The 15,682-nt window shown below is 37.1% G+C and overlaps 1 protein-coding gene across 1 annotated transcript; it reads left to right on the forward strand.

Annotated features, from left to right (window-relative positions):
* The first annotated feature begins 1,626 nt into the window (after nucleotides 1–1,626).
* Nucleotides 1,627–12,357, forward strand: gclc (glutamate-cysteine ligase, catalytic subunit). Its single transcript, XM_079249138.1, has 16 exons — nucleotides 1,627–2,202; nucleotides 3,056–3,168; nucleotides 4,876–5,058; nucleotides 5,338–5,451; nucleotides 5,632–5,690; nucleotides 7,334–7,470; nucleotides 7,630–7,704; nucleotides 8,870–8,986; nucleotides 9,653–9,791; nucleotides 9,887–9,999; nucleotides 10,089–10,181; nucleotides 10,261–10,365; nucleotides 10,502–10,583; nucleotides 10,666–10,775; nucleotides 11,223–11,343; nucleotides 11,434–12,357. The coding sequence occupies exons 1-16, from the start codon at nucleotides 2,053–2,055 to the stop codon at nucleotides 11,613–11,615; spliced, it is 1,893 nt and encodes a 630-aa protein (XP_079105264.1). The 5' UTR covers nucleotides 1,627–2,052; the 3' UTR covers nucleotides 11,616–12,357.
* Nucleotides 12,358–15,682: the final 3,325 nt, after the last annotated feature.

Consider the following 15,682-nt stretch of genomic DNA (forward strand, 5'->3'; position numbering starts at 1 on the left):
TGTTGCAGATAAAATCCATTAGTCCACATTAAAACAAAAAAAACCTAATATAGCTAATAAAATTAAATACTGGAATAAAAAAGCAATATTGCAAAATAGATTAAATACATCAAAATTCCATAAATACGTATAAGAATACAAATAAAAATAAGAAATACATATAAGGCTGCACCAGTGTCCACATGAGGTCTGTTAACAAATAAGTACAATGTAGTACAAAGGAGTCATTTTTAATGTGAAGATATTACATAACACAGAGATGTCCACATCTTCACCGGCCAAACCAGACTAACAACAAAGAATAAATTAAGATAAAGTGGTTAAGTCATACCACTTCAGTGTATACACAGTATATGCAGGTACTTTTATACACATAACCTCTCTCAGATCTCTCTGCTGAAAAGAACACAAATTTAGACTCAACATGCGAGCATATTTTCCATCCAATTTACATAAATGTGGTTATTAAAACTGCAAAAAGATTATTGTGGTAGACTGTTGTTTCAGTTAATGTTTTGTGCAGAAAACAGTTCCATGCACGCGTATAGCAAGTCTCCAGGGTCTTTACTATAGACTGTGGTTGTGTTAAACTGCCAACTCCCAATTTATCTTCACAAAGACTTTAAGTAATTTTACACATAAAATAAATTACTGATCAATTTACTTAATAAAAAAAAGCACCATCAGCATTAGGTAAGCTGCCTAGAACTACCTAACATCAGTTTGTGTGAACTGTGAAAGTTGCGCCCATTAACCTCTTCCCCATATCATAAACCCACACATAGAAACAAACACACTTTGTCCTGAAAATAAAATGCTGTGTCATTATTACAACCATACTTCTCCTAATGATAATGTTGCATTAAGGTACCCATAATTATGCTGATTATTTTCGGACTCTAATCATAAACATGACTCATTAATTCTGAAGTTGTTGAAACTGAAAAACAAGTAAATGTTAGCAGATGCAAAGGAGACACCAGGGGAAAAAATTGCATAAAAAAATAAAAATAAATTAATTAATCAATTAAATAAATAAAACTGAATGGACCTAGCACACAACTGTTTTGAACTGTAATGTATTGTTTGATTTAATATCTGAGAAAGATTGCAAAATAATACAAAACAACATAATTTAGAAACCTTGATTCAAAGTCATTGTTACAGTGTTGACACAGTTTAACATTTTCATACATATGTCTTTAGATAGGCCTTGTTTTAGTCTTATAAGATTAACTATTGGGATATAAAATAGTACCGTTTCTTTATTTCTCCCTGTATTTTATACTTTTCCTTTTCAGTTTTGCCTTGTGAAGATAATTTTCCATTAAAATTTCAAGCTAATTAAAATGAAAATGGATAACACGTTAACGGTTTTTATCTAGAGGGAAAATACAGAAATTTCATACTGGTTTAAAAAGTTTAGGTTCTTCTGGTATTTGTGAACATACACTGCCCATATTCTGACTGATTGACAGCTCAGAGGGAGGAGCAAAGCAAAAAAAATAATGCTGAGTCATTGTGGCGTCACTCTGCTCCGCCTGAAGCCATCACGTGTGTACAAGCAGGAGGGCGTTTATATGTACAGCACCGCTCAACTCTGGGAATCAGCACTGTTTCGGCAAGTGACTTTACAGCACCGGTTCACCTCGCTGCTGTTCCACCACAGAGCTGCGCACCTACCGCCTCAGTCCGCGGCTGTTAACTGAGCCAAAGCTGCCAGACACCGACACAACTCATTCAGCCTGTTACTGAGCTTTACGCTGCTAACAAGACATTAGCAAGTGATGAGCAGGGGCCTGTTTCTCTTGGATGCCCAGTAAAGGTTACTCACTGGGTACGTCTTTTAACAGCACCGAGGTACTTTGCATTGTGCCTTTGACCCCTCCCACGCCACTGTTGGGATCCAGACCCTGCAGCTTGCGTGGAGCGAGACTTCATGCTAGCTTCCCACGAGTTGGATCAACTAGCTAGGTAGCTAACACTCGGCGTGCAGTTTGCGGTCTCAAAGCAGCCACAGCCGTCAGTCGACACCTCCATCCAGTCTGAGCCATGGGTTTGCTGTCACAAGGCTCTCCGCTGAACTGGGAAGAAACCAGGAAGTATGCTGATCACATCAGAAGGCACGGAATCATTCAGTTCCTCAACATCTACAACAAGGTCAAGGAGCGTCAGAAAGATGTGTTGAAGTGGGGAGATGAGGTAAGAAACTGTGTTGTGTCTTTAACCTGAACCTGCCTGGACAGTGTCTGTCAGATATGATGGTTCTGGATGATGCAATTAAGCTCCTTTTATTGACATAGAACCTGATTTTATAATTGTATGCTGATTTAAATATGCTCAATTCACTCTGTGAACGTTTATGTTGTAATGAAAATCCAAATGTGTGTGTGTGTGTGTGTGTGTGTGTGTGTGTGTGTGTGTGTGTGTGTGTGTGTGTGTTGGCTGGATCGCAAGTTTAAGTTTAATGCAAGTAATATAGGTGCTAAAGCAATGTTGCTTCCTGAATATTGCTGTATTTGTAGCAAGTCTAGATATCATAGATATCATGTTTTGACTAACTAAACATTTCTGTTCACAATGGTCTTTTTTTTTTTTTTTTTTTTAAAGAATTTTTCTATAACATCTGTTCTGTATTGTAATCAGTTAATATAAGTTGTTTTTACATGAGGGAAAATCATGCAGTAACAGTCTCTGACATATCTCCTACATGATCTGTGGGTTTGGCTGTTTGGTTTTAAACTTTCCAGCTTGTTTCAGTGGCTTTCAAAACTTCAGCTTGAACAAAGTGTTTGGATTTCTATCGATGCGGAATGCTGTTGTTGCAGATTAATCCCTGTTTCAGACAGGGGATTACAGAGCACCGGAGTCAACGTCAAAGAAACATAACTGATGAATCGGAGTTGATGTGATGGCGTAGTCTGGTCTTGAAAACCTGGTCTTTGTGAAGCAGTTCACTGCTGAGGGAAAGCCTGTTTTGGGGATTTAGGTGTGTGTACTTTTTGTTGTGAACTCATGCTGTGATCTTCCTTTCTGTTTTTTTTCTTGTTTTTAGGTTGAGTACATGTTGGTGGAACTGGACGACAAGGATGAAAAGGTTCGACTTGTGTTAAACGGCGGAGATGTTCTCGAAACTCTTCAAGAACAGGGTGAAAAAACTAATCCTAAGTAAGTTTTCCCTGCATAGTGTGTGAGTTGTTCAACCAGATATAAGAAACTGTTGCCATTTTTGTACTTTAAAACCTAGTTTGCCTTGATAGTGTTATTACTTTGCATTTGACTTAAGATTTTCTTGTTCACCCTGTCAAATATGTTGACAAACACTGGAAATTTTAATTTGTAATGTTTCAAAACAGTTCCCACAGAAATGTCTCGAATGCCTGTGAAAAGCATAACCAACTTAAATTAGATTCTGTTTCTCAAACCCTCTTGAGGGCATGTAAAAGCTTGATTTGCTGAATTATTAACCTTAAGTGATTTTAACTGTAACTATAAAACACAGAAATATTTTTTTTTCTCAAACTAAGTCATCTATTGCAGTTTAAATTCGATAGTAATAACACAAACTATTGTATACATGTTGTTTCGTGGGAAAGTCCTGGCATTATCCAAATATCCATTTGGAGTGTGCGTACTTTGATGCTTTGGAGTGTGGTTAGAAAAAGAACACTTCATGATATGTTTTAGTATTCAGTCAGAAAGAAAATCATCAAGTAGCAGAGTTTAGAACACACTGCTTTCATTTATTTACTAAATGAAACATTGTTAGGGTTATGATGTTTAATGAAATTAAGTTATTGAAATGTTTAAATGAAATATGCTTAATTTTCCTGGGGGGGGGGATTAGGGATTTTTTTTTCTTTTTAAAACATTGTTTCTACTCTAATTCCTCAGAAATGTGTTCCACATTGGAGAGTGAAACCCTGCACTACTCTGTGCTCAAAGATGTTGCTTGACTTTCAGATTTGAGTCTGATGAGAGAAGAGTTTTGATTTGGTTGGATTACTTTTATGACTTACTGGGTTGGCATGTTGCTGGGAGATCTTTGATGACCTGGTGGGACCACTTGCTAAAAGAAGTCACATAAAGTTAAAGTAAATCTACCTGTATTTACGTCTCAAAAGGCGCAAGAATCTCCATCATAAGAAAGACCAAGGTGCTCTCCATTATCGATAGTTGAAGCCTTAGTGTGCACATGCGGACTGGAGCAGGCAGGTGGGTCTGCAGCCTGTTGTTATCTGTCTGCATGATAGGAAAACAACCTAATTAATTTCACTTCTGGATTTGCCAATTACTGCATATGAATTTTAGTTAACGCACTCATGAAAAATAAATTACATGCACAATATTTCAGCTCTGAAACAAACATGATTGTGACTTTTCAGCATAGTTGTATAAAGAAAAACTTTTTCTTGACAAGGAATTAGCATTCAGATCTTCTCGTGGGAATCCCGCTTGTGTAAATGGCATAAACACGTTTTTAAAGGAGAAAAATTCTTTGCAGGTGCTGTAAATGTTTGTTCAGGCTCAGAGTGTTTTGCTTGCCCACTGCCTATGACGTCGATCTCAATTTGTGTATCCAACTTCACCCAGGGGAAATACCAGTGGCAGTGACAATAGTCGAGCCCATGCATTCCTCGTTAGTGCCCCTCTGATGCACACACCAAAGAGCACGCTCTGAAGCGTAAATACGTGGCGTTTGTTTGCCCTGCCGGGATTACAGCTGCCATATCATAAAGGAAGAGCAGTCGGCTTATTCAATCAGAAAGGTCATCGTGATACAGAGACCAGGACCTTCTGCCCGGCTTATGTTTATTAAAAAAAAAAAAAAAAAGGGTTGTTTTCACACTTTTTTTTTTCTTTGTGTCGCTGCAGTCATCCCACGCTTTGGAGACCAGAGTATGGCAGCTATATGATCGAGGGAACTCCAGGGCAGCCATACGGGGGCACAATGTCAGAGTTCAACACTGTAGAGGGCAACATGGGGAAGAGACGACAAGAGGCATCATCTGTCCTGAACCCCAACGAAACCCTCAGCACCATCACCTCGTTTCCAAGGTGATTCAACATGCATTAATCAAGCAATTCTTATTTGTTAGTAGTTACAGTGTTGAGTTGGAGGTGCCTGCAGCTATCTGCATTTACATGTTGATAATTGTAATGATTTAGATTTGCAATAAGTAATCAGTCAGTTGATCTATCATTGTATAGACTTTTATTGTGATGATTGTTTCAGATCATTTCACTTCAGATTAATTTTCCTCTTTTTTTCCTGATAATATTCCCCTCAGTTGAGGAAGTAACCAGCTAACTGATGTATTTTTATTCTTTATTCAGGTTAGGGTGCCCTGGTTTCACCAAACCAGAGTACCGACCGACTCCTGTCGAAAAGGGAGTGTCAAAGTCCCTTTTTTTCCCAGATGAAGCCATCAACAGACACCCAAGATTCAGGTAAAGTTAGTAAGAAAACACATGTGCTTATGTGCATTTTTTTATATTTAATATTTTATTATCAGAAACCAATTTTTATTTTTTAGATAACTGCTGGCATGCTTACAAACACAATTGCTGTTGGTAATTTGCACTTGGAATTTGAATATGCTCATTGCTTTTCCCTCTTCCTCCTTTCAGCACCCTGACCAGAAACATACGACACCGAAGAGGAGAGAAAGTTGCCATCAACGTTCCAAGTGAGTTTGGTTTTGGACAACAAAAGCAGTTGTGTAAAAAATGGCAGGCAGTGTTTGAAATCTTAAAATATTGTAACATTTATGGATTTTCCTTGTTGCTATTTTGAACCAATCATCAGTTTATGTATGCATTTAAGCACACACACAATAGTTACATTTCTTTTTCTTCAGATTATTCCCTATTCAGACTTCTTTTGTCCATTTTTCAGCACATAAAATCTTCAGTTATTTCAGCCGTTCAGGGATGAAAAGGTTTGGCTCATGCAGGACGTTCCTGCCCTCTTTCAACTTGATATCTTTAATAACTTTTATATTATTAAGATTTTTATTCATTTAACTTCTTTGTCACAACATTTTGGCAGAAAAGCACAGGCAGAATCAGAATTCAAATATATTTGAAAGGTAACTTTTTTTTAGGTTAAATGTAGGAGTTTGAGATGTCTTTAAATAGAATTCAAATATGCAGTTCAATGGCAGATTATTTGATTTTACTAAAATAATTGATAGCTTTCTGTTATCAGGCTGACCGTAGCAGACAGGTGGGTCTGCAGCCTGTTAATCTTCAGTATGAGAGGAAATAACCTAACACGTTGTAGTTTTTAGACATAAATAATCTATCACATGAGAAGTTTCAGCCTTTTCTGCTCATTTTCTTACAAACCTTAGTTTTTTGTGTTTTTTTTTTTTTTTATCTGTCACGATAAGAAGAAAAAGTTTAGTTTACAGATACAAACTGTACAACAAATTGTAGCTCAGTTTGGTAGCTTTCAGCAACCATTGCTACCGAGGAGCTATGACATCGAGGTTTTCAGCTACACGTCTCCAAACCAGAGATGGCTTTAAACCCATTGCACAGATATTGAACAACAGACCAGTGTGTTTAATCGTAATCAATTTTATATAACTTTCACACTACAGTGAGGAAAGCTACATCAGTGAATGTAGTTTAGCTATCTGCTTTGGCTATATAAAATGTTCTGATGGCTTCTATGGATTTGTCCCAAGGCAACAGAGTTGGAGGGTTGTGCTCCACCTTTAACACAGCTCAGCTCTGATCTTTTAACTGCCAGAGAACGCAGCCATGACCTGGATGGATATGTTAACTTAATCTTTTTTGACTTTCACAATGACTCATTTTCAGACTTCAACAACCGATTTAAACTATTTTTAGGAAATTTGAAAATTTTTCTGCACAATTTATTTAATCCATTCATCATAACACTTTAGCTTTTTCCTCCAATGCTGTTCCGCCAGATGATGGACTGTGTTTCAGCTCCCAGTTCAACAGTTTCAGCTGCTTTTGTGCCCATTACAATTATTTATTCAGCATTCAACCATTCCAGCTCATGTAAGCACCAGTTTGAGCTCTACTGTTAACTTCAACTCTATAATTGCTTCAGCAAGTGGATTTGAGCAATCTTCAACCATTTTCCTCAATCTTAAGTTCAGTCATTCAACATGTACACTTTCACACTGCTCTTCTGCAAGAAAAGCAAATTTTCTAGTTCTTGGTGTATTTTTTTTATGAGTGGGGTGTAGTTTGTATTGCATTGTATTTTCCCACTAAAAGTGCTGCTTGATGGGTTTCAGTTGTCTTGACTGAAGGAAAAACATAAAATGTAACTCTTGCTTTCCTATTTCAGTCTTCAAAGACAAATGCACTCCATCTCCCTTTGTGGAGGAGTTTCCTGAGGATGATGGTGAAGCAGCGAGGGCGGCTCTCCCAGATCACATCTATATGGACGCCATGGGCTTTGGCATGGGCAACTGTTGTCTGCAGGTAGAGGAAACGGGAAAGCATGACATCTCAGAGTTGTTTGTTCTCTGATGAAAATATGTAACCTGAACTGTTTAGAGCTTTATTGTGGATTCAGCTCTACAAGCCTAATATGTGATTTATAAATGTACTTCAGCCTCCTTTTTATGATGCTTCTTGCAGGTGACATTCCAAGCTTGCAGCATTGATGAGGCAAGATATCTCTATGACCAACTAGCAACATTCTGCCCCATTGTGGTAGGTAGATGCATTGGACCCATCGCATATTATGTAACTAACCTCCTCCTCAGCAAAATTGTTATGTAACAGCAAAATATAGTGATAACATTGTTATATTTTGTTGTATAGGTGGGACTGTAACATGTTATTAATGATTAATTAATTACAGAAGAATTAACACATATTAAATGAATGTATTTAATTGCAGAACGCTTGTCAGTGCACAACTGCCTGGTACACCAGGCACCTGGTACACTGATGCACATTGTAGACTTCTGCTAAAAATTTAGCACTTTGGCTCTGTACTTAGAAAAAAAAAAAATCAGAGCTTTATAGTCACTTTATTTAAATAAAAACAACTATTAACAAGTGTAGCAACTTTTTCCGGTGCTATTTAAGACTTTAGGTGAGTAACATGACAGCACATGTATTTACTCCTGTCTGTGAACAGAAGTGCTGGCTGCATAAGCCCCGCCCCCACCCAAAAGAAACCATAGAACAGCTTGGTCCTCACGCAGCATCCAGCCTCAAGCTGTCAGTCAGAGCCAGATGTGATCACCTCTGCTGCATGACCAGACTGAAGCCACAACACACTCTGGCTTACTGTCAGATAATAATGTAAATTTAACTTCTTTTTGTCCACACTCTTCATTGATAGGAATTAATATGACGGTAAACCAGCCAGCAGTGAGTGGCTACTTTGCATGTTTCATTTTTAGTCTAGTCATGAAGCAGAGGTCTCCTTTTATTCATTTATTTGTATAAATGTATGTTTATATCCTTTATGGGGTTTTTTTTTGTTTGTTTTTTTTTTTGTTATTTTTTTCTTTTACTGTCATACAAAGTCGAAGGTGCTGTAAGTGCAGGGATATCTTACCTTTCAAAAGGAGATGAGTTTAACAAATTATTTATGAGAAATTTCATTTTAAAGTAGTTAATTTAAAAAATGAGCAACTTTTTAGGGGATTTGTATTTTATTAAATACTTTTATGCATTTATAGCTCTGTCAGTTCTGTTGCTAGTTTGTTGCTTCGACCTTGTTAATTTTCTAATGTTGTGATATGGTTGACTTGCCCATCTAGCTTTTCTTCATAATTTTTTAATGTTCACTAATTTCTGTATTAATTGAACCCATATTTTCTTTAAATCTGCCTTCACTAAATTCAGCTTTTGCTCTTTTCAGATGGCGTTGAGTGCAGCTTCGCCTTTCTACAGAGGCTATGTGTCGGATATTGATTGTCGCTGGGGAGTTATTTCTGCCTCAGTGGATGACAGGACACAGGAGGAACGTGGGCTGAAAGTGAGCAGAAGATAAACACACCCCAAAGGGGTGGAGGCACGAGACATTCAGAATATAACAAAAAATGACATTCTGTTCAAAAGAAGAGGATTTTGGAGAATTAACTATTGAAATGAGCTTTTTATAGATTTCCTAGAGATCATAGCAAGTCCATCATCACATCCCCATGAATTGCTGAGTGACAGACAAGCTGTGTACAAAAATGTAATTAAAGACTATTAAAGCTGCCATTTGCAGTAATGTATAAATGAAACTTGCATCAGTAATTCAGTACAAAGTCATCATAATATTACACAATTAAAAGCAACTAAAATGTAGCTTTTGAGACCTCAGTAGTTGACTGTAGTAATTTATTCAGTTCACTAACTTAGACAGAGATAATAATGTGTTTAAGTTCAGTGTATTTTGCAGTTTCTTTTGAGGCCTTTGTAGGTGACATTGGAAAGTGTTGTGTTTGAGGGTGTAGTGAAAATGTAAACTTGCAGATCACATTATGAATATTAAATTTCAATTTTCTGTAAACTAACCTTAAACAGAAAGGTTTACAGCTGTGGCAGTGAGAGAAGCCTCAGAACATTAGCAAACACAAGCTACTTGTACAAAGACCATAACCAGAAATTTATTTTCTAAGATTTTGTATGGATTTCCTTTTTTTTTGTTTTGCAGCCTTTAAAAAACAACAAGTACAGGATCTTCAAGTCCAGGTATGACTCCATCGATAGTTACCTGTCTGGCTGCGGTGAGAAGTACAACGACATTGATTTGACGATTGACGAGGAGATCTACAAGCAGCTGCTTGGTGCAGGTACTGATGTTAAGAATAGAAAGAAAATGTCTGCCATGATGAAAATCCACCTCTAGATGTTTGTACAGCTGTGAAATATAAAAATTTGTTTGCAGGGATTGACAAGCTTCTGGCTCAACACATCGCTCACCTCTTTATTCGAGACCCGCTCTCTGTGTTTGAGGAAAAAATACACTTGGATGATGAAAATGAGTCTGATCACTTTGAGGTAAGAATGTCTGTATTCCACACACAGTTTTCTATAAGGATCCAGACTGTTCTCAAGAAGAGATGTAACATCGTCCAAACTTCCTGCAGAACCTCCAGTCAACCAACTGGCAGACGATGCGGTTTAAACCTCCACCTCCCAACTCTGATATTGGCTGGAGAGTTGAGTTTCGCCCCATGGAGGTACTTAACTACAGTCAAACCTGAAGGCAGGGTTTATATGTAGTGCTGTTGGCCCAAGCATTTATTTTTTTCTTTTCAGGTGCAACTAACCGACTTTGAAAACGCTGCCTATGTTGTCTTTGTCGTCCTGCTGACTAGAGTGATCTTGTCTTACAAACTCGACTTTCTGATCCCGTTGTCAAAGGTGATAATAGCCACATAGTTTTAGTCTTATAAAAAAAAAAAAGAGAAATGCAATCATGTTGTTCTGATGTTTGCATCCAATGATCTACAGAGTTTTTGTGCACTGATGCAGAATTAAATGCGTTTTTTTTTTTCAGGTTGATGAAAATATGAAGGTGGCACAGAAGAGAAATGCTGTCCTGGAGGACATGTTTTACTTCAGAAAGGACATCTTTAAAGGTGGGTTCAACAAGAAGTGCAAGTCGGTGTCTTCAGTGTTTGCATCTGATAGGAGTAACTGATGAGTACTTCCCATCAACAGGTTGCAACCCAGTCCTCGATGGCGCTGCTTCTGCTCAGAATGGCCTGGAGACTGATGGTGGTAATGAGGAGTACACGCTGATGAGCATTGATACTATCATCAATGGAAAAGTGAGTTTTGTCTTGCACTTAATGAGTCGTTGGGTCATGTTACAGAAAGTGTAACAGTGAGTGGATACTATGCACTTGGAGTTGCTGCTAAAATGATGTTCAGCCATTTTTTCAGACAGATGAGTCTTGGTAGGGCGTTGGAGAGAGATTTATCCCAAATTTTTTAATTTAAAGTGCCCCAAAATCCTAGTAAAACAATATAAATTTAAACTGGTCCTTTAAATATATTATTTTGGTTCCTAATTAATAAGAATAGGCCTTATGAATAAAAAAAAAAAAAAATAGTCCTGTTTGCTTTCCTTCTCCATCTGCCAACTGGGTTTGAATGATTGTAGAAATACTTTGCTTTTGAACGGCTTCATAGAGACACCAGAACTGGCTTTTTTTTTCCCAGCTTATTTTATACTTCTGCTTTTTATTACTACTGTCTTCCACTTCTCTCTCTAGGAGGGAGTATTTCAAGGGCTCATCCCAATCCTGAACTGCTATCTGGAAAACATGGAAGTTGATGTGGACACCAGATGCACTATTCTGAATTATCTAAAGCTCATCAAGAAACGCGCCTCAGGTAAATGCATCTTTAAAATTCAAAGCTGTGTTCCTGTGTATGCAACTCTATTTCTGACCAGCCTTTTCCTCTCTTGTTGATCTGAAATAGGTGAGCTGATGACCATGGCCAAGTGGATGAGGGAATTTGTTGCAAAGCATCAACAGTACAAACAGGACAGCATCATAACCGACAAGATCAACTATGACTTCTTCAAAAAGTGTGACAGGATTGCGAAAGGCGAAGAGCAGTGCCCTGAGCTCATTGGAAACCCAGTTAATAAGTTCAAATGAAAAAAAAAAAAAAAGGTTTTAGGAATGAGTCAGTAATATATGAATGAGCATGTAAAGAAAGACCAAACTGAAGAAGTCCAATTGTAAGAGAATGCAACAGCATGTGAGTCTGTGTTGCACAGCAACACACCCGAATCAAATATTTGTATATAAACACTGTATGAGATTTTTATGATTACAAAAATATTTTAATAGGATGAAGACATTGCAAAGGGTTGTGTAATAGAAGATCAGATGTGTATTTATTTTTGTCTGAAAATGAAGCATATCTGTGTGAGACTGTAAATGTAGCAATGAGTTGTACAGTAGTCTGCTTACCAGCTTGTCTCCTGTAAATACTGTACTTCTGCTCTCAAAAACATTAACACTTTTGTGTTTTGTTTTGTTTTTTTTCTTGACAATGGCTTTGCTAATATTTGTTTTCTTTTGTCTCCCCTTTTTTCTGCACTTAAGAGAAAGTTTGTTTTGCTCTACTGAGTGTAGTGGGACCTTTTAAATAGTGTTGCAATCAAGTGGAAAAAGCTTACCATAGTTTGCAATGTGATGCTGTTTGGAAATAAATCTGTAAACCTAGAAGTCAGTTTGCAAACTAAGACTGTGGTTTTTCTGTTTTAAGGAGTTGTATCAAACATGCACAGGAGGTAATATTGCAGCTATTTGGAGCATTATTGAGACTATGTTTCATTCTTCAGAAAATTCAGATGTCAGGTTTAAGCAGGAAGCTGCAGCTCTATTGCATATTTTGAACCAAACAAACTAGAGTTCAAGATGTTGAGAATGTCGGACAGTATTTAGTCCTTTAAATCTTAGAGCAAGGTTATGAACATGTTACATATTGACTCGAGCTACTGCATTCATCTGAGTTTTTGTGAAACTATAAATGTCCACCCACAAGATGGTGGTATTGAACCACTTCTTTTTTTTTTTTTTTTTTTTTTTTTTTACCCTCCAATTGCTTCAGTTTGATCTATTAAGTATAGTGATCATAGCTGCTGCAGGCTTATCAGCTGTCCACATATCTCTGGGATTCACTGTACTTTTACCAAAAAGCAGAAGTAAATAAATGTTGATTTGATTTTATAGAATTGTGCTTAATGCTTAATCCTAATGCCCAACTTGCACAGTTCTATTTGAAAGAAATCCGCCTTTGGTTTTCATAAACTACTACCAATAATGCAATTTGGTAAAGGAAAAAAAATTATGCCATCTCAATGACCAATATGGCATGAGGAGCAACCAACCAATGACAAGCCTGCAAAGGTTATTCCAGCTCAACAGTTCTTTATTAGTGTCTTTGCCAACAGGAGTATCAGCAGAGATAAGACAAGAAACTTGATGAAGTAATAACTGCATACAGTGTTACACTGACTCATGTTTAATCTTGTGTGCACACTTGAGACTGAGCATAAATCCATTCAGATATTTACACATTTGTTTTAAACTTAAGTTATGACTGACCAGCAATCACACAAAGGTGGTTGTATTTTAGATTTTTTTTTAAATATTTAGTCTGCTTCAATGAAAACCACTAAAATTAACTATTGTTTTGCATTTTAATTTTCCATACAATGAAATGCTCTTTCATTTTTTCTTCAAATTTCAACAGAACTGATGCACAGAGTTGGCACTGGTCCAGCGATGCATAGAGGTGGTGGGTAGATCAGGCCACCAGACCTGACCAATCAGAGCAGCTGACTGTGCTTTTCAGGAAAGTGGGCTGCCTCTTTAACCTGTTTTTACTGGAAATCTAAATTGTTGTCAGTGTGACATATAGCACTGTGCTACCATGGAAACCTATAACAAGAAGTTGAGTGAGTTGCGAGAAATCAAGAGTGAAGACTGAGGTCATTCTTTAAGTTGCAGCAATAAAAAATAAAAACATAGTGTGCATCAGTATTGTGCTTGCAAATGTTTTTGCCATTGCAATTTATCTCACTTCTTAAGACATGCCTTATAGTGGTGTTAATTTCCGCAACCCACAAAGAAACAGTATAACACTTAGTAAAATTCAATCTAAGTTATAAAGGCGTTGGTAAGGAAATGGCCAATAGTGCATACTATTCTTTTACCCACTGTAGTTTTAAAAATGGGAAAATACAGCTTTAAATGAAAAATGCTGGTAGTTGGTAACATGTTTGCTTTTTTTGACAAAGTATCAAAGTGTGCTCCTTGTATCATGTTGCTAATTTTTCTTCCTTACCAAAACTGTAAACTTCATCCTGCTTTAACAAGCATGATCCTTGTCCAGTGACATCTGTGACAACCTTATCTCCTTGTCTACGGAGTAAAGGCCACTGAACAAAAGAAATTCGGAGAAAAAAGTCATAATTCTGACTTTAATCTTACACTTCTGAATTTTTTCTCAGAATTTCTTTTTTTTTTTTTTTCAGTGGCCCAAATACTCTTCCATTCATTGTCCGTGCTGGCTTTACACTAAAAGTATTTTTTAAATTAAAGGGCCTGTATTAACCAGTTCTGACAAAACCACTTACTATACAAATTCATAAGTGTGATATAATGTGTAAAAACAGCCATGCAACTGACTGTGAGACTGCAAGGGCTACCATATTTTTAGTTAAATGCTAATCTCAATAAACTAGGATGCTAGTGCTCAGCTGGTACCGTACCTGCTGTTGTCTAACTTTCTCCATTAACATGCAAACAATGGTTTATGAACACAAAGTACAACTAAGACTGATTAAACATTATTGGGCAGGTTATAATTATCACCTTGTGAGTCTGTGAATGTGCATTTATGTGAGTTCTCATAGCAAATTGTGGCACTGGAGATACTGTCTGTTGCAGTAACAACATCAAAATGAGTTTTACCAACAGTGGCAGGTCTACATACAGAACAGCCATGTTAAAGACATATCAGTGAAATAAACAAGGCTGATTGTCTTGTTACATTGCAGGGTTCTACAAGGGAAACTGGATCTTATCCTGATGCTTACACAAACATCCTTTCAGACAAGCACATTATTTGATGCAATTATACTGTGTCACGAAGGACAATGTGACCAGCATGACAAAAACTCACCAGCAATAGTTCAAGAAGTAAATAAAGAATCCAAAGCACTGCCCCATCCTTTAAATAGCCCAAATCCCAATCTGATTGATCACAGGAAGATCAATAGAGCAAGCTTTATGCACAGAGGCCAGACCTCTCATCAGAACTCAAAGGATTTGCTGTTAGCGGCCCAGTGTCAAACACCAGAGAACATCCTCTGATGCCCCGTGCCGATTACCTAATAGATCAGTTTTCTGGCAGTTCGAAGAGGAACATTATGGCTGTGTGTATCTCTGTGTTTGACACATATTGTCATTCCAATTCAATGGGTAAGATATGTCCAAACCTTTGTTTCAACTGTATATCTGGTGGATAAACACATAACTTGATACAGAAGTTGTAGCCTAAGATCTTATTGGCATTATGGTTGATGTTATCACACTGCAAATTGATTTCAACCTGAAAATTTTCTTTTTTTTTTAACCTTGATAACATTTGCTGTTTGGTAAATTCTTTAATTCATCTCAATAAGTATTTGAATGAATAAAAATGATGATGTATTGTAAACAAAAGCTAATGTAACAACTTGCATCTGCTGTTAGACAATGCTGCATTGTAAAGGCCAGGGAGGAACCAGATTCATGTGACAATTTAAAAGTAGCCCGACAAGTCTTGCAGCATTTTGATGTGCACTTCATACTCCTTATAGATCAGCTGTTAACACTGTGACACATGCATACAGATGTTCTTGCTAGAAAACTTTTAGGAATGTTTTTATATGGTCCCAGAGCTGAAAATGATCACAAAATGTTTTAAATGGTCTGCAGAAAGAAGCTGTTCTGTCAGCCCGGGTGACAATTACTTCATCAGTCTTTTTTTTATTTTTGTCGTGTCTTTCAGGAGTCTTTACTTGGGCGAATAGTATTCTCCCTTAAAATCCAGCCTTCAAGCTCCATAAAGAAGAAATATGGCGTTTTATTTCATACTGATACAAATTACACTGAAACCTGCCTCTGTAATGCAACAATGCAAATGTTCTACATTCACTAATGAGCTG

Source organism: Telmatherina bonti (assembly GCF_933228915.1).
Source record: "Telmatherina bonti genome assembly, chromosome: 11".
Lineage (NCBI taxonomy): Eukaryota > Metazoa > Chordata > Actinopteri > Atheriniformes > Telmatherinidae > Telmatherina > Telmatherina bonti.